Source organism: Petaurus breviceps, unplaced genomic scaffold (genome assembly GCF_028583685.1).
Source record: "Petaurus breviceps papuanus isolate PSGF00001 unplaced genomic scaffold, PetGlider_PUasm1.0 90734, whole genome shotgun sequence".
NCBI classification, from domain to species: domain Eukaryota; kingdom Metazoa; phylum Chordata; class Mammalia; order Diprotodontia; family Petauridae; genus Petaurus; species Petaurus breviceps.
Genome location: NW_027187327.1, coordinates 10,244,863 through 10,272,160, shown reverse-complemented (window position 1 = coordinate 10,272,160; position 27,298 = coordinate 10,244,863). Strand labels below are relative to the sequence as shown.

The 27,298-nt window shown below is 38.4% G+C and overlaps 1 protein-coding gene across 3 annotated transcripts in view; it reads right to left on the bottom strand.

Moving 5' to 3' along the window:
* Positions 1–27,298, bottom strand: part of FILIP1 (filamin A interacting protein 1) — a 265,398-nt gene that overhangs the window by 22,397 nt on the left and 215,703 nt on the right. For 2 of the 3 annotated variants that reach the window (XM_069067002.1, XM_069067003.1), the window contains 2 exons: positions 7,918–10,723; positions 3,404–3,627 (listed from right to left, as the gene is read on the bottom strand). In XM_069067002.1, coding sequence (XP_068923103.1) covers positions 3,421–3,627; positions 7,918–10,723 — 3,013 coding nt within the window. In that variant the 3' untranslated portion in view covers positions 3,404–3,420. The remainder of the gene's footprint in view (positions 1–3,403; positions 3,628–7,917; positions 10,724–27,298) is intronic. The other variant, XM_069067004.1, reaches the window with a different exon arrangement.

The window sequence follows — 27,298 nt, the reverse complement described above, 5'->3', positions numbered from 1 at the left end:
TGTGTGTGTGTGTGTGTGTGTGTGTGTGTGTGTGTGTGTGTGTGTGTTTAAAGAGCCTTCAAATGAAAGACGAATTAATACCTTAATGAACATCCTAAAATACCTAGAGAGCCCAGTAAGCATCCCAACTACTAGGCCTGCTCCACCCTCCTTTCTCCCCCAAAATGCCTACAAAATTGCTAGCAGAAATGTAATTATTCAGCACAAGCTGATACAGGGGTTCTCCCCCCTTTTTACTAACTTTTAAACTAAACTGGCAGCTACTGTTTTGGAGAAGTTCCAAAAACGTGAACCCACATTTTCCCATAAGGAAAAGCAGGGATACAGTGCATATCAAATGGTTATTACCCTAGTAGTCCAAGTCATTCAATGTAACTTCCTAATTCACAGTAGTAAAATGGCAGAGTGAATATATAGGCTTGGGTTCAAGCTGCATCTCTGACATTACCAGCTCTAAGACCATGAGTAAGTTATTTGGGCTTTCTGAGACTTAGGTTCCTCATCTATAAAATGGGGATAATAATGCCTATGGGTATCTACCTAACAGGGCTGCTGTGAGGCTCAAGTGAGATGAGGTACATAAAACATTTGGCCAACCCTGAAGTGCTATATAAATGTCAGTAATTATCATTTCCAGGAAGTACTGCATACAGTGGGATGATTTGGCTGATCGGGTCTTTTAAATTTTACCAGACAATACATATCCAAGCATGGGAAACAATTTTAGTCAGTTTTAGAGTGTCGGATCACACTCACTCCTACAAAAACCTACCCAAAACCATCTTAGAAGCATTGTGATCACCAATGGGAGCCAAAAGCTGGTGTGCATTTAATTGTCCACCTCCTATCCCCAGTGGATTTTCACTTCTAACGTGTGGCTTTAAACAAAGTTATACAATAAATGGAGAGTTTGTTCTAAAATCACAAAGAGAAACTATCACAGAGGTTGCTTTTCATCATTTCTGGAAAGCAAACATGTGTTAGTTCTGCCAAGTTTTCTTAGTAGACGCACTTTGTAGGCTAAGCTGTTCCAAGATGCAGATGTGTAAACATCCTGTGGATGCACCGTTAAACCTTTCCCAGCATACTGTGTGCTGACAGTACCCCATCTTCTCATAGGGAAATCAGGAAGCATATTGGGAGCAGGTAACAGCAAAAATATCAGTAAGCAATATTAACACTATGATCAAAACAGGAATGGGGCAGCAGCAGGAGGGGGCCTGGGAAAGGCAGCAGGGAAGGTCAGAAGAATGAGGATACTTGGTGCCTGTGAGAGCTCCATCTTTACATTATACAGTAATGGCAGTCAATATTAGATAAATGCCTGGTGAGGCAAGGGTTCCGATTTTTTGATGTCCTTGTTTTTGAAAGTTTTGGGTAGCAACTTTACCAAAGGGAGGATAATACATTTTTTAGACAAGCACAAGAATCAGTAACGTAACGATGAGGATCTTATGGGGAAATACTATTTCAAAGTCCCATTTCTCAAGTATTCATATCTTTCTGATCTTCTTTGATCTCTCTTCCCCCAACCACAGGACTCTACCAATACAACATGGCTCCATTATGGACCCTTTCCTACAATAACATTTTGAGTTTATACCTTAAGAATCCAAGAGCAATAGGCCACAGGGGCCTGTCAAGAAAAAAGTGTAGAACATAGAAAGTTGTCTATCACTCCCATAAACAATTCAACTCAGAGTCCTGCCAATGACAAGAAATTTGGCGTGGGAAAGAGCGATGTCTTTACTACTGATGCATGAATCATATGTTAAAAGGTGATTAACATCCCCCCTTCTCTTTTTTAAAATATGAAAAGAAGTCCTCTAGTCAATTCATTTTTTAATTGCTACATTTTACAAATTAAAAAAGAAAATTCCAGATTTGTAACTTTGGGGTTGTTGTAGTCTTGTAAAGTTCACCCAAATGGTTCAAAAATTGAGACAAAAGCGCAGCCTGTGTGAGACCTTGTATGCTAAGCTACTGTTAGCCTTGAGCTCACTTTTTGTTATATGCACTGAAATTGCCCGTGTCTATTTAAATATGATTAATCACATCAGAATGACATCTGGTTTTTGCATCCACACCCAGTTTCATGCATATTAAAGCATGCTTTGAAAGAATGAAAAGGAAAATGAGATAAACATGGATGAAAATGATAAAAGAAAAAAATCCACTTCTCCATACCACAAAAACTCCTGAGACTGGATCTACACTCATGAGCAAAGACTTCAATGTGACTTGGGGAGAAAATCAGAATCCAACTAAACAGCACATGAAGCTTTGCACAATGGAAAGAACCCTGGATTTGGAGTCAGAAGAACCTGGATTCAAATCTTGGCTCTGTCAAGACCACTTACTAGTTCTGTGGCCTGGGCAAATCACTTAACCTCTCTGGGTCCAGTTGTTTCATCTGCAAAATGATGGATTTGGACTAGCCAATGCCTAAGGTCCCTTCTAGCACTCAATCTCTGGTCCTATGCTTCTTTTCCTGGAATTCCATTGGAATATACCAGCAATTCCTTGAAGCCATTTATTTTGATCTCTGCTGGGCTGCAGGATAGCCATCTGGAAGCTACAGTCATGCTGCATAAAATTTAAATACATTGCATTTTTTTTAACTCGATTGTAGCATTATTATCACCAAATCAATGGTTTTCAGAATATGCTCTATAAAACTCAGGGAATCTTTTGGAGATTGTAGGAAGTTTATCCTCCCTTGACAACTGACCCCTCCCCCTCAAAAAAAGAAATTCAGTAACTATAACAATTATATGTTTTGTGCCTCTGTCACTCATTTTTCTTGTATTTATATTTCAAAGGAAATTATTCTTTGAAATTAATTTAGGGAAGGATTCTCTAAATTTTAGAAAGCAGTGCTGTTTTTTGAGGCACATATGGTAAGTCACGAGTAAGTTTAGAGGTCAAAGAAATTATCCATAGCTGTAATTATATCTTGTTTTATGTGACCTGTTTTTATGGAAATTAAAAACAGCAGAGACAAATTAATAGTAAACTAGGGCTGTTGAGAATCATAGATTGGTGGGTTTGAAAAAGTCCTTAGTTGTCATCTAGTCCATTTTATAACTGAGGAAACTGAGGGTAGAGAAGTCAAGTGACATTTCCAACATCTCACAGCTAATAACAAAGCCAGGACTACAAACCAGGTCTTCTAACACCCACTCCAGTGCTATTTCTAGTGCACCAGACTGCAAGCATTATTTTGACTATAAGTTTTCTCCTCTGCACAGAGACAAAGATACACAATCAAGTAAGACATGTAATTATTAGTTCATTATTTGGTAAATGATGTATTCACAACTCAAATTAGTACATGTAAACAGTTGCCACTAACAGACAGGAGGTAGATTTTCATGGTAGCCATAATAGCTGCACAACATACCCCCTTAGCCACTGCCCTCAGCCCTTCCCCCCTCCAAGAGAGGTAGTGCTGCGGGCTGAAGATTTCTTCAGTTCTATTTTCATAGACTGAGTCTCTGCTCGAGGCTCGAATTTGGTCAGATTTCCTGCTCCTGGGGCTGCCACTACTGCCTTTCCTGCTTTCATACCTTTTGACATAGGAATGCGGGTGGGTGTAGGCCGCTGAGATGACCCATCTTGTCCTGACTGTGAAAGAAAAAAGAAACAGATGTAAAGTTAGTTTGGGTGACTTTTCTGTGACTGCATACATCAAAACCAAGAGTTTTGTTTTGTAGGAGTATACTTGGGGAGCATCAGATTTTATCTAGAATGAGATTTATATAATTATATACAGCATTACTACATGTAACACATACTTTACACATACAGAAGAGCACGTGTTATATTATTTTATCATACAGATGAAGAAACTGAGGCTCTGAGTAGATGAATGGTCTACCCACAATTAAACAAGTACTGAGCAACAGAGCTATGATAAAACCACAAGATTTCCTGAGTCTAGTGTTCTTCCCTCTATACCATAATGCTCCCTAGATATGAGAGGAACTAAAGTGCTGGTCTTGGATTCAGGAAGACCCGAGTTCAAGTTTAACCTCTGACACTTGCTAGCTGTATAACCGTAGGTAAGTCACTTAACTTTGATAACCCTCAGTTTCCTCATCTGTAAAATGAGCACAATAATGCCAGTCACATTTACCTCCCAAGGTTGTCATGAGGCTTAAATATCACCAAGCATTTTCCAAACTCTGTAGTGCTATTTGGGATCATGGATCTAGAATTGTAAGGGACAAGAGGCCAACTAGTCCAAATTCCTCATTTTCCAAATAAGGAAACTGAGACCCAAGGAGGTAAAGTAACTTGCCTAAGATAACATAGGTAGCAAGCATCAGATGTGAGATTTGAACCCAAGTCTTCTTATTCTAAAGCCAGTGCTATTTCCACTCTACCCACAAGAGCTCCTCTATATAAATGTCAGTTATTATTTATTATCTATGATTCCAAAGGACTATCCCAACTTTCTTTTTTTCTGTGATGAAAGCCTATGAAGCCATCAGCTGGGGCATGGTAGTCCTTTGATTCTATAAAAGCTTTTGCAGCAGTGCTGAGACAAGAATTTTTTTTTTGGCCAGGTAAACTTTGAAAATTATATTTCATCTTTATAATGTCTTGGAAAGCCTTAAGTCTTCACCAATACATGTGCAACTTGCCTTACCACAAAACAAATACATATTATGGAGACAGGAAGTTTTTGGCATTCAAAATATATGCATTTATATTTTAAAGTAATATTAAAAATATCTTTTAACTCCATATTCCCCTTCCTCCATATGTGCTGTGCCCTGGGTGACCCAACTACTTCCCTCTCTCTTTTTCACGGAGAGTGCTGAGGATACAAAGAAAGCTCATAGTCTAATAAAGGAACAACGGGGAAAAAAGTATGTACAAAGAAGATATATAGCTGAAGTTGGGGACAATTTTAAAAAAACTATTCTGAGAAAAGGTCCATAAGCTTCACTGACAGATTAGGTCTATGACATAATAAAGGTAAAGAACCCCTGCATTGCAACAAATAGAATTTCAATGAAATAGAAATGAATTGGCACCTACATTATGCTTAATAAAAACTTGTTGACTGACTTGACTGATTTAATGCAGATATGTATAAATAGGATCTCACACGAATTATACTGAAATGAAGATGTGATCCCCTCATACCCCATCCAAGTTTACAGATCCAAGTTTACTGAAATCTCTGCAAAGACATTTTGGGGATCTATGAACCTCAGGCTAAGAACCCTTGTTCTTTTTCTGCAATCCAAATGATATGACTGATGAAAAACTATGTAATTCTGTTATGTGTTACAAATACCAGTATCTTCAGTAGAGAAACGGTTTTCCAAAATGCTAAGGCATTTTGAACACTCTTGTGTCTTTAAGAATTTAAGATATGGCAAGTAAGTATCATATCCTATCTTCTATAGATGAGGTTGAACTTTTCTGGGGAAGTGACTGGCTAAGCAACTTGCTAGGTCTTCGCAACCACCACCACTTACAACTTTTCATTTCTCTGAACTACCCACAGTCAAGAGAAATTGAGCTTCTTAGCGACCACTCCAGGCTCCCTGTGGCTGCCTCTGTAAGAGTCAGACAAGAGAGCATTCCAACAAGAAGGATGGGGAACCTGGAATGCTATTTGACTCCAAAAGAAAAACTTTTGTGTAACTCAAAACTGTTGTTAGAAGGCTATTAGTAGCTCATATTTTAAAAATACAATCTGAAGGCATTTGTTTCATAGAAGTATAATTTCTATTGAGTTTGGAAACAGATTATATAGCTAAAACAACCAGTTTCTAGTCTTCCTTAAAAGGAGGCTGAAGGGACACTATGGTGATTGTTTAAAAGTTCAAGACTCACAAAGATTTCCTCATAGTTACATTTCCAATTGGTTACAATAAATGTCCTAGAGCCATGATGTCAAACTCAAATAGAAAGGGGTAGGGGCAGGGAGTGGAAACACTAAACTATATATAGAACCTCATGAGCTGCATATTGTCTTAGAAACCACTTATTAACATTATCTATGTTTTACTGCATTTTTTATTTATTTTATTTATTGTTGTTAACTATTGTACCATTGTTAACTATTTTGTTAACTAGTTGTTAACTAGTTACCAATTACATCTTTTTTTTTGGAGGGCAATTAAGGTTAAATGACTTGCTGAAGGTCACAGGGCTAGTTTGTGTGTGTGTGTGTGTGTGTGTGTGTGTGTGTGTGGTAAGTGTCTGAGGCTGGATTTGAACTCAGGTCCTCCTGACTCCAGGGCTGGTGCTCTATTCAATGCACCACCTAGCTGCCCCTACCATTACATCTTAATCTGATGCAGACTTCACTCTGGACTACTATGGGCAGTGTTCAACAACCCTACCCTAGATGACCTCTAAGATCCCAACTCTGGATCTACTACATTTATATTTGCTAATCTGTTCACAATCTACAAACGTATTCTCTAAAGATATCCCGACTTGCTTCAAAAGACATTATAAAACAGTTGCCAATCAATAGAGGGAACTTCCATATTGTCCATTTCCCAGCTCTGATAAAATCAGGGCTTAGAACAACTCCAACGAAACATTGATTTTTCAGAAAATGACTTGCCTTTTTTTTATTCATTCATTCAACAAACATTAATTGATCTCCTACTATGTACTGAAACTTTGTATCAAATATGGATAAATCTAGAGTTGGGAGGGACCTTAGAGGTCATCTAGCCCAAGACCCTTTTGTTATAGATGGAAACCCAGGGAAGTGAAGACTTATGCAAGGTCACCCTGGCTCTAAGGGCAGCATCAGAATTTAAACTCAGGTCTATGACTCTAAATTAAGTTCTCTTTCCACTGGGCTTAGGATGTGGATGGGATAGTCCATATCACCGTTCATTCTTTCTAAAACTAGTAAGTCAATCAGTTAAAAGAACTTCTGCAGATGACTATGGAGCTCACTGAGAGATAAAATATAGTAGGGAGTAAGAGAAATGCCTACATTGAAAAAATATGAACTAATTTTATGGAGGAAATTCCTAGCTAGAAATTCTACATATTTTTATGAGAGTTTTAGAAATTCCCAAACTCCTTATAGTATCATCTTCTATAAAATGACAAACTGGCAAATTACTAATCATAAAGTTGTATGATTTAAAAAAAAAACCTTTCTTTTTAAAAACAGAGGCAACACTTTGCAATGGCACCAGGAACAACAGGCATACTTAAACATCGGAGCAGAAGAGTTTATAGCATGCTATAGACACCTTGGGAACTCACTGTGGGCAAACTCCCTGAAGAGAGGCGGATTGGCAGCATAATTTCTGAGAGTGGGTTGGGGTACTAGAAAAAGTATGTGACTTGTCCATTATACGTCAGAAGGGCTTGGACTCAGATCTTCCTTTCCAACTTTGCCATGCTACTTTAACAGTACATAGTAGAAAACCAAGGTGAATGCAATTGGAAAAATTTTCATTTGTGACATTTCATGACTGTATTTGAAATGTATTTCTAGAGGTGAATTTCCTGATTTCCAAGGTACAAATGCTCACATTAAAAATTTACCAATTAGGGGTGGCTAGGTGACACAGTGCATAGAGCACTGGCCCTGGAGTCAGGAGGACCTGAGTTCAAATCCAGCTGCGTGGCCCTGGGCTAGTCCCTTAGCCCCAATTGATTAAAAAAATATATCTTCTAAAAATTATACTTTTAGAGTTGGTGTTTGTAGGAATTGAACCCATCTTTAATTGAACTTCAATTTCTTTCCCTCTATAAATTATGTAAAAAGCAATTCCGAATAGTAGGATGAACATCATTATTGTTGTTTTTAAAGAGGTTAAGTTATTTGATATGGGAATATTTAGGTGCTGCTTCTCTCCTCCCATTTTTTCCCCTAGATAAATCTCAATGAATATCCTGGAAACCTATCCTACTTACCACTGACTGGGTTCCCCTGGTGGATGATGTGGTAGCAGGTGTTATAGTGATGGTGCTTGTCACTTTGCTTGCTCCAGGCCTTGAGGAAAGGTTGTTCCTAGGAGAACGAAGGACAGTACCAGTGGCAACCTCCTTTTCAGCTGTCACGTTGACTGGTCTAACTGTAATAAGTGGACTTGTCCCTTCAGCAGATGCCCCAGGGGATCGTTTAAATTGGGAACCCAAGTGAATGTGAATTTTGTTGTCCTCTGTGGTTATGATGTTGGCATTGGAGTTGAATTTTCGTACTGGAGTTGGGACAGTCTGTTTTTCTGGGGTTACTTTGAAGACAGTCCTTCCTATGGGCATTTCCTTTGATTCTGGAGATACAGAGATCTCTGCTGGTGCAGCAGATGTTGATACTGTCATTATCTGAATGGGGGATGTGGGTCTCTCCATAAAAGTTCCCCTGCTACCCTCAGGGGTCTTCTCTCTTGAGAAGGTAGTTATTGTGACAGGTGACATGGCACGTTCTGGCCCCAATGTTGTGTCACTCCCTTTTGATTTCTGAGACATGACATTTGGTGAGGGAATAATGGTGATCCGTGGTTTTTGGTTCCCTAAGGTAGGAATGACGGTGGTGCTAGAAAAAAATTCTTCAGATGTTGGACTAGTTATCTCCAAAGTAGCTGTGCTATTCTCATGATCAGGAGTCACCCGAATATGAAGAGGCTGGCCCTGCTTTGGTGAAAGAACCACCTCTCCAGGATGTCCTGGACCAGAACTGGCTTGAGGCCCTTTCTCTGGAGTTGTTTGGGGACCATTTTCTCTTTTTCTCATCCATGGGATCCAAGATTTTCTCATTGTAAGCTCATTTGCTGCTGGAGGATACCTGTCCAGTACAGATGAACGCTCCATGGGCTTCTTTAGCCCCACCTGTCGAAGATTGCTCATAATATGATTCTCCTCTTGAAAAGATTTTCTTATAAATACAGCTGGGGTTTCTTCCTCTGCTGCTTCATTGCTTACTACATCTGTCTGCACTCCAGTAGATGCCACAGGAATATCTACCATCCTCCTTCCATTCACACTTGGCCTTAGAGCTCGGCTATAACGCTTGGAGAGTTCTAACTCTTTTGTCAAGTTCAAGACTTCCTGTCCCATGTTTCGGTTCTTGCTTTCTTCTTCCATAAACCTTTGCTGAAGAACTGAGTAGTCTACCTGTAGCTGAGAAAGCTGGTCTTCTTTGTTCATCAACTCATGAATCTTCTCTTTCAGGGCTTGTACTTCCGCCTTCAAGTCTCGACTCTTGGCCTCTTCTAACCGGAATCGGTGTCTTAGCTCAGCCTCCTGACTCACAGCCTCACCTTTCTCAATTGCTTTATTTTTTGCAATCTGGTGCTTTATCTCTTCCAGCTGTTGAGAGAGGAAGTTAGCCTTATCCTGTTCAGTTCTGAATTTTTGCTCCAGCTGATCATATTCATCCTCTGTCTTCATCAAGTCTCCTTCAACTACTTCTAACTGTTGGAGACGCTTTTTCAGTCTTTCTATTTCTAGCGTTAATTCTTTTATCTTGTTATCTTCTGGGCAGGTGAGTTCGGGTCCTTTTCGGGATCTGCTTCTGGTTATTTCTCGCTCCACTTCCTCCATGCCATCCAGCCTCTTCTTCAATCGGTCAACACTGCAACTCAGTTCTGAGGATTTTTCTTCTTCACTTTTCAATCTACCCATTAACTCATCTCTCTCTTTTGTCAAGCTATATACCTTTTCCTCCATTTCAGACTTAAGTTTTAAAAGTTTCTTACTTTCATCAATTAGTTTCTCAGTCACATCCATAACCTTCCCTTGCTCCACCTTGAAATTTTTATTGAGCCCATCCACTTTTCTTTCTTCTTGTTTTATTTTTTCCATCATATTTTTCCTTTCATCAACCAGCATGACAGTAAATGACTTCAGCTTTGTCAGATCATCCTTTAAACTCATTTCAGCCTTTTCTAATCGGCTTTCAGAGGATTCAAGGTCTTTGACCCGACTCTTTACCACTTCCAATTCGTTTATCAGGTCCTTGGTTAAGTTTTTCTCTTTTTCCAGGTTCAAGTGCAGCTGAGTGCACTCTGATTTGCTCTTGCTGAAAGCCTCTTCCAGCTTCTCTAGTTCAGCCATTCTCTTCTGTAACTTCTCAACTTCAAGCCTTAGTTCCTTACTGTGGTGTTCTTCTTCTTGCAATTTCTTCTTCAGTTCTCGACATTGTGATTCGGTTTTGGTGATCTCCTCATCTTTGCCCTCCATTTCCAGCACACGCTTCCGAAGGTTTTCTACCTCCACCATAAGACTGGAGTTCCCACATTCCCCTTTGGCTATTTTATCTCTTAGCTCCTGAAGTTCTTCCTCAGCCTTCTGGAGGTTCTTGTTGGTTTCTTCTAGTTCCTCAATTCTTCGAGTTAAACCTACCAGTTTAAGCCTAAGCTGCCTATTGTGTGATTCCTGATTGGCCAATTTAGCGTTCATCTCTTCATGCTCTTGAGAGAACCTTGAAGACTTATGTTCAAAGTCTACTTCTAACTTAAGTAATTTCTGCCTGTCTTCTTTGGATTTTGAAGTAATAGCTTTCAGCTTCTCCTCTTCTTCCTTTAGTTTCTGTGTGAGGTCTTGTACCTTCTGGCTTTGTAGACCAAGTTGCTCAATGTGCATTTGTCTTTCATCTACCAGCATGAGGGCAAATGACTTGAGTTTCACCAGTTCATCTCTCAATTTATTGAGCCTCTTGGTGTTTTCTTTTTCTTTTCGAGCTTGATAGATCTTCTCCTGTTCAAGAAGCTTTTTTAACCTGAAATTAAAAAAAAACAAACACAATCATGCATTAACAGATTGATCAACATTAATGTTTGAGTCCTAGTATGAAATTAAAATTAAAATCACCATCTCAACAAATTATCTCATATCCATAGCTGTACATAGTATGCCAGATCAATGTTAACAGGACAAGGTAGAAAACTGAAAACTAAATACTAAAAATCAGAACAAAACAAATTTGAAACTTACTGAAGGTGGAATGGAGACCCTAAAAGTAAGGTCTTCAATAGATTATAGATCTAGAATTGTAAAGGGTCCTGGAGGTTATCTTATCCAGTCAGTAAACAAGCAAGTCTGCAGACCTTACTGTGTGCTCAAACTGCCCTAAGTGCTAGGGACACAAAGAAAGGGGGAAAAAAAAAACCAGTCCATGCCCTCAGAGGAGCTTGAAGTTTAATGGAGAACCAATCCTTGGAAACTGAGGAAACTAAGGACCATCCATGTATGAATTGTGTTAAACTCACCTGGTATACCCTGCCTTACTTACTATTTAAACTAAGGAAATATTATTTAATGATGATGAAACCAAAGAAAACGACCTGACAAATGCAACAGTAGTTTACAAAGAGCCCTTGCCCTCTTTTTTTTAATACTAGGTTAACCAATGACTTTGTCTCCTTTTCCTCACTACGTAATTTTTTTGATAGAGACTAAGGTTGGGAGGGAATAAAAGGCTTTTCCAAATTAAAAAAAATTCAATTTCTGGAATTACTTTTCTGATATAGCCTTTCTTTTTTATATGATGTAGAAAGCAGTCTCCTTTAGGATAAGGATTTATTTTTGTCTTTGTATCCTCAGCTCTCAGGGCATCTTTTGACAGGAGGAGGGACTTGACAAATCCTTGTTGATTCATCTACTCATTCATATATCTCTCAAAGTGAAAACAGCTTATAATTGGCTATTTATTGTTAATTGGCTTCTTTTATTTAAATCAATCAATCATAGTCATTTTGAGAATTTACTTTAATACATCCACAAAAGCATTGAAGTAAATATGAGTTAACATGTACACCACATGTTAATATGAAAATGTCTTTGTAATTATTTAATGTGTTTATAGTAAAGTTATAAACAACCAATAAAATGTGTTTATTTAGGTACATTTTGTTCTTTCTATAGTCACACAGATTCCATAAACTTTTTCTTCACCTAATTTGTTTTGAATAGTTTATTAAACATTTTTGATTAGATGAGCTGTTAATAAAGTAAATGCAATTATAATAGATTTCACATTGCATCATGCAACGACTAGATGAACCTATAGAAACAATTTATAGCAGCTTTATAATAGAACCATGTGTCAGATTAGTGTAAAAACAAGTTTTGATGACTTCACCACAGTATAATCTATATGATGTGTTTTCTAAACCATCATATGTTCTTTCAAAAGCTATATAAACACGTACACAGGACCCATGCGACTTTGGAAAGATCACTTAAAGCTCTCTGGGCCCCAGTTTCTTGAACTATAAAACGAGAGCAGACCAACATTCACTAAATCAGTGGTGTCAAACTCAAATAGAAGCAGATCCCTGTGGGCTACATAATGACTTAGGAAACCACAAATTAGCATTGTTTATGTTGTGTTGTGTTTTTTATTTATTTCCTAATTACATTTTAATCTGGACCCAGGCAGTTTTGTGGACGCTGGAGGGTATGTGAATTTGACATCTCTTAACAATGTGACCTCAAAAGTCGGTTCCATCTCTAAACCTAGGATCTTAGTGTCATAGATAAGAGTTGGAAGGAATATTAGAGATCATCTAGTCCAGCCCCCTCTTTTTATAAGTGATAAAACTAAGACATTAAGTGACTTGTCCAAGATTACACAAGTAGTAAAATAATAATAACTAAAATTTGTTTAGCACTTTGAGATTCGTAAAGTGCTTTATTCATATTATGTCATCTGAAGCTCGAACCAACCCTATGAGGTAGATGCTATTTTACATTTTACAGTTGAGGGAACCATCACACAGAGCTTAAGTAAATGACTACTTAAATAAGTGGACTAGTAAATAAGTAACTAATAAATACCTGAGGCAGGATTTGAATTCAGATCTTTCTGACTCCAAATTCAATACTGGAGCATGGTCTTCTGGATTCACACCTAACATTCTTTCCATTGTAAAACACTAGGCCTATACATTCAACACAACTATTCTAAATTTATTGTTAAAGTGGGAAAATGGGAGAAAGAATTTCCTCTAAAATCAGAGATGCTTTAGATGAGTTTTGAAAACCTCAACACCTTTGATCACAAATTAGTGAAAATCAAAAGAACTTAAGAAGCAATTATGCTCCCCTTGCTCCCAAATTACTTCAAAGCTTCTAAGAATAACACAGGTCAGTGACTGTAACAGCAAGATCATGATTATCTAGGACTTAATAGAGAAGTCCTAGGGAATTTCCTGAGGTATATGGAGATTAAATGATTTGTCTAGTGTCATTCGGATCTTTCTGACTTCAAGTCCAGCACTCTAGCCACTATGCCATATTATCTCTTAAATATTTAGTTTGGGAGATGTCAATTCTTCCTCCTCCTCCTTATCACTATCATCATCATAGTGGCACAAAGGATAGAGTGCTGGACATTGAGTTGGGAAGTGAGGGGGAAAGGGAAAGGAATAAGCCTGAAGAGCCTACTACATGCCAGCCACCATGCTGAGCACTTTACAAATATATCATTTGATCCCCACAAAAACACTGCTGGTAGGTATCCCCTTTTCAGAGATGAGGACACTGAGGCAGACCAAGATTAAGTGACTTGCCAAGGGTCACCAACTAGTAAGCATCTGAGGCTACATTTGAACTCAAGTGTTCCTGACTTCAGGCTTAATACACTATACTACCTAGCTGTAGAAGATAGCTAATATATGAGATAAGTCAGGATCCAAAAATACAGCTCATAGGCTAGAATATCGGGTAAATCTAAGATGATGAAACTTCATAGGGATAAATTAAACCATAGATTTTAAAGTTTAACTAGTCCAACCTCTTTCTTTTACAGATGATAAACTGAGGTAGAACAGAAGGGGGGAGTTATTTTCCCCAAAGACACACTGGTAATAAATAGCAGAAGAAGATTCAAACCCAGGTTCTTTGACTCAAAATCCATTCTTTGTTTCATTCTGTCCCAATGACTCTTGCACTTGCATTCAAAAAAGAAAATCATCTTCATAGGTATAAGTTGGGGAAGACACAGTTTTATATAAAAAAAAAATTATCTGAAAAGACTTCTGGGTGTTTTAATGGACAGAAAGCACCATATGAAATAATAGAATAGCATGGTTGCCAAAAAAGCTAATGTCATATTGGGCTACATCAAACAAGGCAAAGCATCCAGGACTGGGAAGATTATACTCCCAGTGTACTCACAATCTTAGCCCAGTGTCTAGTGCTGGAGCCAGCTCTAATTGGCTTACAAGAATTGATTGTTAAGTTTTCAGTGTGAACATTTCTCAGAATTGGCAATAGCTACAAAAAAGGGCATGACTGATTGTTTTGTTGATTATCTGGACCCTGTGCTTCTTGCTTGGCCAAGACTGGGAGACCTGATCTTTAATAAATCAATGAATAAAACAAGAGGGTTGCAGCAGAGGGTTTCTAAGGCTCTCTCCCATTCTGAATCTTATGATCCTTTAATATTATAGCATTATTCATGGAGAAAAAAAGAGGTGGTATCAACCCTGATTAGGGGTCTGGAGGCAACATGGCAGCTTTGGATTTCTGTGAATTTTGTTTGTTTTTACATGCTTCCTATTTTTATTTATCATGAACAATATAGTTGAATACCTCATATCCATATTATATAGCACCAGTGACTGAAGGATTCAAGTACTTTTAAAATCTTATCTAACACACATTGTTAACTTCCCCATGAGACTGATTAAAAAGTGGTCTCATTTTTACATCTAATCATGAGAATGAGTAATGCAGCCAGGCCCAGAATATGTCTGAGCCTCTTAATGAGAACCAGGAAGTCTAATGAGAAATTGAAAATTCTCTGCCTCCTCCTTTTTCTTCCTGCTTGTTTAGTTTTCATGAGAATCTGTTTAGAATCAGTACTGGTGAAGTTGTTAGAGATGGGGGGTGGGGGTGGAAAAGAGATTCAAAGTGCAATTTGCTACAGGAAAATGCTAATATTCATTTATCCTACCTCTTGGTACAGCAGTAGGAGGAGGTGGGATGAGTGGGAGAAGTAGAATTAGTAATGTGGATGGGAGCAATACAGATTTTGAAGGCCTAATTAAGTTTTTGCTGGAAGGATAATTTTACTAATTATTTTCAAGGCTGGCGTGATCTCCATCCATTGGCATGCAACCAGTGTAAGCAGAACCCCCAATTCTCTGAATGCTTTGCTGGCTTTTTATTTAAAAAAAAACTTTCTTATAAAGAAGACAATGAAGGACAAATAAGTCTTCTGCTCATTTTCAGAATCAAGATGCCTTGATTAATAATTCCTATCTAAATATATTTCTCATTTCCAGTTTTATGAAAAAAAAGGGGGGGCAAGGGATAAAACTCAGCCTTGAGGGAGAAATATTCCTTGCTTCTAGGGGAGAGAGGAGAGAAATCTCCTTTCCCCATCATCACCCATAATATCTTGCAGTGGGACTACTTATCCATTAGAAGACACCACACCCGTCAAGGGAAAAAAAGAGAGTTGAAGCAGCTCTGATGAGTGTGACCTCTGGCAGCAGAGAAGAGAGCTAGTCATGAATTCAAGAGAGTTAACTGCAAAGAGAAGCAGCTGAGCAACCTGCCCAATAGAGGCAACATAAGGACACTTTGAGAAGAGAAAGGCTATTGAAGCTCTGAAATGCAAGAGGCATGAGGTACCTTGGCCATTTCTGTTTCTTAAATGAGTGCCTCTCTTCTAGAATATTCTATGTAAGTTCCAGCTCTTTCCACTGAAGCTAGAGGTGTGTTTGTGGAAGAATGTGCCCTGATTTGTGGGGGAAATGTTTTGTAGCTATTATACCAATTCAGTAAATGACTACTAAAGGTAAATACGACAGCAGGGGCTCACTAGTTACAGCTTTAGGAATGAGGATTCAGGGAGTGCTCTGAACTTGGGCACAGCCTCTTCCGTGGGGAACTCAACCTGTAATTTACAAGTTCAAGTTGGGAGGGTAGCTCAAGAGGCCCAGTAACCTTAGTTTTGACCTGTGATTTCATGTGGGCAGGAAATTCTACTGTAGAAACTCTCTCCCTCCAATGAAGGTCAGAAACTCGATAGAAAAAGACAACTAACTCCTTTGTAACTTATAGTCTTATAGAATATGCAGTGCAAATTCAAGTAATGTGACCTCTTCAGGGCATACATGATTCATAAAAATTGGGACCTAGCAATATCTCCAGACACTGAGGTGTTCAGTGATTTAGTAACTGTCTAAGGTTAACTCTCCACCCATCACATTACATTGCCTTTCATGAAGAAGAAGACACATAGGTGGAGCAGTGGATAGAGCACTGGGTCTAAAGCCAGAAAGACCTCAGTTCAATGCAACCTTAAACACTAGTTGTGTGATCTTGTGCAAGGCACTTAACCTCTGTCTCAGTTTGCAAAATGGAGATAATATATAATAGTACCTATCTCCCAGGGTTGTTTAGTCATTTCATTCATGTTTGACTTTTCATGATGCCATTTGGGGTTTTCTTGGCAAAGATACTAGTTTGTCATTTCTTAGTCCATCTTATTTTACAGATGAGGAAACTGAGGCAATTAAGGTTAAGTGACTTTCCCAGGGTGCCACAGCTAGTAAGTGTCTGAGGCCAGATTTGAATTTGGGAAGATGAGTCTTCCTGGTTGCATAGTGGATAGAGTGCTGGGTCTGTAATCAGAAAGACTCATAGTGAATTCAAATCTGGCCCCTGACAGTTACTAGCTGTGTGACACTGGGCAAATCAGTTAACCTTGTTTGCCTCGGTTGCCTCCTCAGTAAAATGAGCTGGAAAAGGAAATGACAAACCACTCCAGTATCTTTACCAAGAAAATCCCAAATGAGGTTACAAAGTTGGAAACAATAACAACTACCACCACCAGTACAACTCCTTCCTTTTAAAGTTGCAAAGGTGTCACTTAAAGAACATATACATTATGCTTTTTAAATAGAAACTAAAAATAGGTACATAACCAAATTTAAATGATCACATACATATTCAAATACATACAGAGACATATACAGAGAGGGAAAGGTTGATTTACTTTATGTTTAATACACACAGTTTAAATACATACACAGACATATACAGAGGTGTTATGGGAATCTGAAAATCTTCCCTGTCCCTTGGCCCTTTGATAGGCTTGTGACTCTTAAGGACCTTCCCTGATTTGAAAATATACTCTGCCCCCTAATAGGCTGAAGGTGGTCACATGGAGCCTGTGGCAGGAGGCTTGTTTTTCAGGGGTGCCTACACCTCGTTACTTTGTGATTGGGCAGTGGGTCAAGAGGGTTGTGTCATTCTCTGATCCAGGGGAAGGCTATATATAGCCTGATGTGAGATTTTGCTTTGGGGATCACTTTGAGAAGAGTTGTGTGATTTGACCAGATGAGACTCTGGGCAGCCGTTGAGCCTCCTGGCTTTGAAAACCCAGATGTTGGTGCTTCCCTCTCTGGTAACTGACTAGGTATGGATGTAATGGTCAGACAGCTGGAAGCCTATTTGCTGATGTTTCTCTGCTTGTATTTTTTGTCTGCTTGTAACTTCTGTCTGTATTCTCTGAAGTTCGGGGTGCTGAGCTTTTTCCCCTGAACTAGGTAAATGACATATATTTGATCAAAGCAAGATCGTTAACCCATTTTGAGTTGCTTTCCTTTAGAAAAGCAGATGTAAGAACCTGTGCTAGCAGCCATCCTGGGTATGCTAGGGTGCTTGCTGCTACACGGTGGGGGGGGGGGGGGGGGGGGGGGGGGTGAAGAGAAAAAAAGAGTAAGGGTACGAGGGAGAGAGAGAGAGAGAGAGAGAGAGAGAGAGAGAGAGAGAGGTTGCTTCACTTTGAAAGGTCAAAGCAACCTGTAGTGAATCCCTATATTACCACCTGCTCAGGGACACTTACAATCAGTTGTTTGTGACACACTTTAGGGACAATTCCACAAAGGATAGGAAGCAGTGACAGAGCAACCATAGGATGATAGATCTGGTGCCAGAAGAGACAACTAGAGAGGTCTTCTAGCCCAAAATCCATAATACAGATGAAGAAATTGGCCAAAAGAGTTTAAGTAACTTACAAAAGGTCAAATAGGAAATAAGCACTAGAGACAAGATTGGAACTCAGGTCCTCTGACTCCAGACCATTTGTTCATTCCCTTGTTACTATGCCACCATCTATTTTTATTTCTGTAGTCATTCAGAGAATTTCCCATGAAATAGGTTGGCTTGGTCAATAATGCTTAATTTAGGTTAATGCTCTAAAGTTCACTTGCATTCTCTTGCTAATGTGGCAGAAACAAACTGCAAAACTAGATGAGGGGTAAAGGGAGACCTGACTGGGATTAAGAATTTGCCTTGGCTAAACCTACAAAACACAACTTCTAAATTTGACTGTGTGTCCCAGGTGATATGCTTGAATCCTTCTAAAGCAGCCAGCCAGAGCTCTAGAAGGCTGTCTGTCATGTGGGCTGGAAGCATTATTTAACTTAACGTTCCTGGGAGACATTAAAAATGGGGCAACTTTTGGAGTTTGGTTCAGCATTGAACAGCTGGCGACTAATCCCATAACCCAGAGCCATGCAAGGATGTGAACAGACAAGTGGCTAAAGTACGTCCAATTAAATCTTACAGAAAATAAACTGAACCAGCCAGAGTCTCTCAGCTATTTCACCTTGATTTCCCCCATTTAAAAATAAATAATACATCCATTAACAAAGAGAATGTATTCCAACCACACACTTCTTTGCCAGGAACTTCATAGGCAGAGGAAGGAATTATAGAGAAGGTACAGAGATGAATTCTAGGGCTTCCAGTAAGGGAGGTGGGAGCAGAGGAGAGAGCTGTCTATCCCTTGCTGGCTTTTCAAACTCAGAGAAAGTCACTTAGCCTTTCTGGGCCTCAGTTTCCTCATCTGTAAGATAAGAAGCTTGGAGTACATGATCTCTGATGCCCCTTTATCACACTAGCATTATACAGTTCAGTGATTTCTGTAGAAAGTCATCTTTTTAAAAATAGCTAAATTAACATCAGATTGGCCAGAAAAAAAAAATACACATCGCAAAATCTTGGGGCAGAAGGAAGGCAGAGTTAAGTTTAAGAATATAATTTGTGCTTGAGGTAGGGAAAGGGTGCTGGATAGTCTGAGAAAGAAGATCTACCAGAAGACATCTATTAATTATAAGAAAAACAAGCATAGCTAACATTTAAAGCTTGCAAGAGCTTACATGTGTTAATTTGAAGGGAGCAGGTGTTAGAAAGTAATAGCAAATGGCCACAGGCTTCTCTGCACCTAGGATTGGACCTACTTCAGCCTCTGCTGGCAGTACTCTACAAGAGCAGGATATCTTTTTGGAGGAAAAGACCGTAACAGGCCCTGCTGATTCCACTTTGCTTTCCATCAATCAATTAGCAATTTATTAAGTGCTTATTACACGCCAGATGTCTTTTAGGGTCTGAGGATATAAAAACAAAAATGGAAGTCTTGCCCTCAAGAAGCTTGCATTCTTTTTTTTTTTCTTTTTGGGGAGGGGAAGGTTGGGCAATTGGGGTTAAGTGACTTGCCCAAGGCCATATGGCTAGTAAGTGTTAAGTGTTTGAGGCTGGATTTGAACTCAGGTCCTCCCGACTCTAGGGCCAGCCCTCTGTTCTTTGTGCCACCTAGCCTCCCAAGAAGCTTGCATTCTAATTCTTAGGTGAAGCCACATGCGCGTGAATCCCATCATTCTACTATCCTCCCTCTGTTAACTGCTCCCTATTTGCCCGTATGTTTGTTTGCATGTTTTATGAGCTCCTTGAGGGCAAGGACTTTTTTTTTTTTTTGCTTCTTTTTGTATCCCCAGCCTGTAGTACAATACCTGGCATAGAATAATTGATTAATAGATGTTTATTGATTAATCTTCATTTTGGACTAAATATTAGGGGGCCCCCCTTCTACCTAGTGAGTCATCCCTTATAATAAGGAAAAAGAAGGGGGGACAGATAAGTAGTACAGAGGATAGAGCACTGGTCCTGGAGTCAGGAGGACCCAAGTTCAAATGTAACCTCAGATATTTACTAGCTGTGTGACCCTGGGCAAGTCACTTAACCTGTCTGCCTCAGTTTCCTTATTTATAAAATGGGGATAATTTACAGCACCAGGCTCCCAAGGTTGTTGAGTGTCCAGTGAGACGATATTGGAAAAGCTCTTTGGAAACCTTAAAATGCTTTGCAAATAATTCCAATTATTATTAGTATTTTTGAAAAAAAAAAAAGCCAAACTAATTCACAATCACCTAAGTCTGACAGTGTCTGATAGTTCTTTTTCACCAAAGAAGAAAAGGAGGCACATTTTCTCATTTTTTTTCTCTGCAACCAAGTTTCTTGGTTATTATTATTACAGTGTTCAATTTGGTGTTTCTTCGTGTGTGTGTGTGTGTGTGTGTGTGATGGGGGAAGGGGGTGATGGCAGCACATGTGGGAAGGTGGGGGGGGTGTTTTTATTCTTTCCTTTACATTCTTTCCCAGTTTGCTTACTTACAGAGTAATTGTCATTATAGCAATTCATATGTCTCCCCATGATTATCTGAAATCTTTTTATGCACAGTATTTATGGTACAGTAATAGTACACTACATTCACATCCAACTATTTGCTTAATCATTCCCCTACAGGTTGACTTCTGCTTTGTTTCCAATCCTTTGCTTTCACAAAAGCTGCTGCTATAAATATTTTGGTGTCAATGGGATCTTTCTCTTTGCCTTGGGTCTTAGCTGGTTCATGAGACTAACAGATCAGGTTGTTGACAACACCATCTGGCAAGGGTGTGCTGGAAATATTTAACAACCAGCTCTCCAGTTTAAGTTTAACATGCATTATTAACCTTTTTCCTTCATTTTCTTACATCTAGATAATCAAAGAAAAATAAATTGAGCCCTGATGAATCATTTGCTGGTTTCCAAGGGTGTAAATGCTTATACTGAGAATTTAACAATCTTTAAATGGCCCTGGCACACCCCTTCTCTAGTCACCTGATTATTAAATAACAAATTTGTTCTTGTATAATCAAAGGCAATATTATAAAGTATATCTTCCAGTCCCCTTTAAACTCCATTTCTTCCCATTTCCCCCCTTACCCTAAGGCTGATCTTTCTTATTTATTGCCCTCTTGTTCCCATCATGCCTAGCATTAGGATATCACAGGCAATGGTTATAAACATTTTAGTCACTTTTTTTGCATTAACTTTAAATTGCTTTCCAGGAGAGTTGGTCTAATTTGCAGTTATATCAACAGGATATTTGTGGACTTGTCTTTCTTTAGCCAATACTGACTGCTTCTAGTTTTCACCATCTTTGTCAATTTGCTGGATGTGAGTTAAAACCTCAGAGTTGCTTTGATTTGCATCTCTCATCAGTGATTTGGAGCAATCTTTCATATGGTTATTCATAGTTTTCAATTTTAAGAAAAATGATTCAGTTATATTCTTTCACCACCTATCCATTGGGCTGTTGCTCTTACGTATTTGTGTTAATTATTTGTCTTAGATATCAGACCTTTACTGGAAAATTTGATGCAAAATCGCTCCCCCTTTTCCCTCCTCCCCCACTTATCGACAAGGAAACCAGTAGTTCTAAGAAACTGAGATGAAGAGGGAATATGTTGCAGACATAGAAGACAGTCTGTGCAAAGGTTTGGCCACCATGGATGGAACACTGTGTTTGAAAGACATAGAGTGATGGTCTTGAAGCTAGGAAGACTTGTGTTTGAATCCTACCTCCAACAATTGTTACCTGTTCGACTTTTAGCAAGTCACTTAAAGGCTCATGGCCTCAATGTCCTTATCTGTAAAATGAAGGGGCTGGTCTCGAGGACCTCTGTGGTTTATTCAAACTCTAAGTGAGAGATCCTAAGAAGGCTAGTTTGAGAAGGGAAGGGAATAAGCATTCATATAGCTCTTACTATGTGCCAGGTACTGTGTTAAATAGTTTGTTAACAAATATTTTCTGATCTGATCTTCACAATAACCTTAAGAATTAGGTGCTATTATTATCCCCATTTTGCAGTTGAGTAAACTGAGGCACACAGTGGTTACGTGGTTTGCCCATTATCACACAGATAGTAACTGTTTGAGGTCAAACTTGAATTCAGGTCTTCCTGATTCCAGATCCAATGATCTATACACTGCAGCCAGTAGCTGCCTCTTGGTGGCCCTCAAGACTGTTTAGCTTGAATGTAGAATACATGAAGGAGAATAATGCAAAATAAGTTTATAAAAGTAGGCTGGAGTCAGATTATAAAGGTCCAAACTAAGGAGTTTGTATTTTATCGTCAGGGTAATATGGAACTACTCGAGCTTTATGAGCCAAGAAGGGACCTGGTCAGACCCATGCTTTAGGAATATTACTTTAGCATTTGTGTAGAGGATGGATGGTAGAAGTTCTCTAAAAGGACTAAATCATCTTCAGTAGCAGAGTAGGTTTAATAGAATTTTATTAAATTCTATTTATAAGTCTTCTATCTGTTTACTCCTTTATCAAAGAGAAAGCCTTGAGTTCAAAAATAGATTTCTTTGCTATGGATATTTCTTCCATCAACAAGGATCTGTGAGTTTATTGGTGAGGACATTCTATTATCACCTGTGATAACTCTTGATATATACTGCGGTTTTGGAACATGCTTAGATCATCTAAGATAGCATTACCCATGTGGAGGATGCTTGGGGACCTGGATCTTAATGACTGGAACTCTCACTACCACCACCTATGCTTGCTGGTGAGACTCAAGGGCTGGTGAGCTGCATGCTTGCATATCTGTGAGTAAACTGCCTGACTTGTGATTCCTTTAGCACTTATATACCTCACCAGAAACAGGAGTAGTCAATGATGGAGGGGTTGTGGAGAGACAGGCACACTAATGTATTGTTGGTAACACCATGAATTGGTACAACCATTCTGGAAAGCAATTTGGAATCATGCAAATAAAGTGTCTAAAATGTCCATTCTTTTGACCCAGAGATTCTATTACTAAGCACAAACCCCAAGGAAGTTGTTGACAAAAATAAAGGCTCCATTTATGGGGCAGCTAAGTGGTATAATGGATAAAACACTGGGCTTGGAATCTCAGGAAGATTCATCTTCTGAATTTTAATGTGACCTCAGACATTTAGTAGTCATGGAACCCTGGGCAAGTCACTTAACCCTGTTTGCCTCAGTTCCTCATCTGTAAAATGAACTGGAGAAGGGAACAGTAAAGCACTATAGTATCTTTGCCAAGAAAACACTAAATGGGGTACAAAGAGTGGGGCACTACTGAACAACAATCCTCTCATACATACATCACAATATTTACAGTAGTACCTTTTTTGTGGAAGCAAAGAACTAGAAGAAAGTGGGGCAGCTAGGTGGCACAGTGAATAAAGCACCGGCCCTGGAGTCAGGAGGACCCAAGTTCGGTTCCAGCCTCAGACACTTAACACCCACACAAAAAAACTAGCTGTGTAACCTTGGGCAAGTTACTTAACCCCAATTGCCCTCCAAAAGGCAAAAAAAAAAAAAAGAACTAGAAGGAAAACAAGAAGCCTGTTGACCAGAAAATAGCTAAACAAATTTTGGCACATGAATATAATGGAATAGTATCATACTCTAAGAAATTACAAGTCTAATGAATAAAGAAAAGCAGGGAAAGACATAGAACTGGATGCAAAACGAGGTGAGCAGGACCAAGAAAACAACATATGATGACTACAGACAACAATGCAGATAGAGGGAACAACCACAAAATAACAAAAAAATTATTGTTGACCCCCCCACCAAAAGAATACATTTTGACCCCAAAGAAGATTATATGGTAAAACACCTACCTCTACTCCTTTACAGTGGGTAGGGTACATGTTTGTGGAACATGACATGTAACTCCAGATTTAGTCAATGTGTTGATCCATTTTAACTAATTTTCCCTCCTTTTATAAAAAAAAAAATATTTGTTAAGGATTGCTCTCTGGGAGGAGCAAGGAGAGAGAGATATAAGGGAATATATAAGTGATGTAAAAAAAAAGATATCAATAAAAAGTGCTCTTTCAAATAAGCTTGTCCCCAAAGAAGAGATAAGAAAATGTATCTTCCTTAGTTGTTTTCAGTGTTGGGGGACAGATGGAAAACATTGCATGTATTTTCAGACTCAGGGGTGAGATGGTTAGTTTTGAATTGCTTTTTTTTCCTTTTCAGGTTTCTTTTTGTTTGTTTGTTGTTACAAGAGATGATTCTTTGGGTAGGGAGGTGGAAGGATAAATTTGAAAAGGAAGATGATATAAAATCAAAATAAATCAATTAAAAGGGGTAAAGTGGAAAATCTTTCATATACTGGAGCTTACTCTCAGGCACATCATTCATCTGATTTAAAACCTCTTCCGTCTGTGCTCTCTCACCTTCTCTTCCTGAAAAAACATACAATATTCCATGCTCACAGAGCCACTATCTCTGCAAAGGAATTGAGGGTGGGGAGGGGGATATCTTTTCATATAATTTCTATGCAACCAAACTTGTACCTTGTAATTTTGCAACATACACATTTAATTATTTTGTGGTGATTGTCTTTTCTTTTATGTTGGAGTCATTTTGTATATTTTTTCCACTTATCACTTTGACTGCAGAGGATTCTTTATTGCATCTGCTTTCTATTGAATTAGGTTGGAGAAGCACAGAGTTTTTTCCTTTTTTTTTTTTAAGCTTCCACATTGACTTTTTTGAGGAAGCTGGGTATTATTCCATTTACCCTATGATAAATAGCTAAGATATCTCCCTGCAGAAGGAAGACAGTTATACCTCTCTTAAGAGGTCTTAAAAGTTTTCTCATAAACAAGATGTCAATTCCCAGTAATAAAATGTACCAGCTGTAAACATAACATGTACTATTTAATACATAGGCTTTCTTAAAATGAAAAATTATTGCTATGTATTCTGAATCCTCTCCTACATTCTGCTGTGTACATGACATGTGTTTTTTTTCTTTTCTTATTTTATATTTAAGTTTATAATATGTTTCTTTTTCTTTTCCTATTATGTTAAAACAGATTTTAAAAAGTAATGCTATGGGAATTTGAAAACTCATAAAGTTTAAGTGTACAAATTTTGCAGGTTAAGATCCAGAAGAGGAAGTCTGAGTAGATACTTTATCACTACTGCCTCATCTGTCCCATGAAGTTATGTCATATTTCATTTCTTTTTTTTAAGCAATTGGGGTTAAATAACTTGCTCAAGGTTACACGGCCAGGTGTTTCTGGGTGGGTGCTAAGTGTCTGAGCCCAGGATTCGATCTCCAGGTCTTCTCAACACTGGAGTCGGTGCTCTTACTCACTGTGCTACCTGGCCGCCCCCATATTTCATTTTCAATCAATATGGGCATAGTGCTTAAAAAAAAAAAACAACCATGCATACTGGTTGAGGAATAGAGTGGTAGATCAGTGGAATAGAAATAGGCACTCAAGATACAGTAGGCAATGACTATAGTAATCTACTGTTTGATAAACCTAAAGACTCTAGTTTCTGGGATAAGAACTCACTATTTCACAAAAACTGCTGGGAAAACCAGAAAACAGTATGGCAGAAACTGGGCATAGATCAATATCTTACACTTAAAGTCTAAATGGGTTCATGATTTAAATATAAAGGCTGACACTGTAAGTAATATGGGAGAGCAAGGAATAGTTAACCTGTCAGATTTATGGAAAAGGGAAGAATTTATGACCAAACAAGAGAGAGAGAATATTAGGAAATGCAAAATGGATAATTTTGATTACATCAAATTGAAAAGTTTTTGTACAAACAAAGCCAATGTAACCAAAATTAGGAGGGAAGCAGAAAATTGGGAAAGAAGTTATACAATCAGTGTCCCTGATAAAGGTCTCATTTCTAAAACATACAAAGAACTGAGTCAAAATCATAAGAATACAAGTCATTCCCCAAATGATAAGTGGTCAAAGGATATGAACAGGCAATTTTCAGAGGAAGAAATTAAAGATATCTATAAGTATATGAAAAATGCTCTAAATCACTATTGATTAGAGAAATGCAAATCAAAACAACTCTGAGATACCACATCTCACCGGTCAGATTGGCTAAGATGACAAAACAGGAAAATGACAAATGCTGGAGAGGATATGGGCAAATTGGAACACTAATGCATTGTTGGTGGAGTTATAAACTGATCTGACCATTCTGGAGAGCAATTTGGAAATATATGCAAAGGACTTTAAAAATGTGCATACCATTTGATACAGTAATACCACTTCTAGGGCTGTATCCCAAAGAGATCATACAAGTGAGAAAAGGAACTGTATGTACAAAAATATTTATAGCAGCTCTTTTTGTGGTAGGAAAGAACTGGAAATCAAGGGGATGCCCATCAATTGGGAAATGACTAAACAAATTATGGTATATGAATGTAATGGAATACTATTGTGCTATAAGAAATGAAGAGCAGAGCGACTTCATAATAACCTGGAGAGAATTATACAAACTGATGCTGGGTGAGGGGAACAGAACCAGGAGAACATTATACACAATTAGAGACACATCGTATTTGAAGACTGACGTTGATAGATTGGGCTCATCTCAGCAATGCAAGGTTATAAGACAATTCCAAAAGACTCATGATGGAAAAGGCTATCCACATCCAAAGAAAGAATTACATAGGAGTCTGAATGCAGATTGAAGCAAACTCCTTGCTCTCTCTCTTTTTCATTTTGTTTTTTTTCTTCTTCCTCTTTATTCATTCCATTGGCTATAATTCTTCTTTACAACTTGACTAATGCTTAATGTGAAGGTATGTGTAGAACCCTATATTGCACTGCATGCTGCTATGGAGGGGGGAGGGAGGTAGAGAAAATTTGGAACTCAAAAACTTGTAGAACTGAATGTTGTAAACTAATAGTAAATAAATTTTTAAAAAATTAAAATAACAACAAACACCATGCAATCAAGATGACATTGTTCTAAGAACTGCTTCTGTTATATATTAGCTGAGATCACCAGAAAGTAACTAATACTTTCAGTGTTCTAGGCAACTCACTAAGTCTCTAAGTTAAGAAGTTATTGATCAGTATTGACAGAGGGAACTGTCCACCTTAATGAAACCACAGGTCCAGACCACCACCAATCCCTCATTCCTCTCACAATTATCTTTTAAAAGCCATTCAAATATACTTCTATCTGAAAATTCAAGAAAATTATTATTTTTGCTTTGAAGCACATCATTCAGTTTTTCTTCAGCTGTGTGTGGGGTGTGTGTGTGTGTGTGTGTCTGCATAAGGATACAGGAAGAAGGGCAATGTAAAAATCAGAATAGACATGGTTGCAATTATGGATGAAGGAACCTCAAAAGATACAAGCTTGTGCTTAGTGTGAATTGTTTAATTACAAGATGT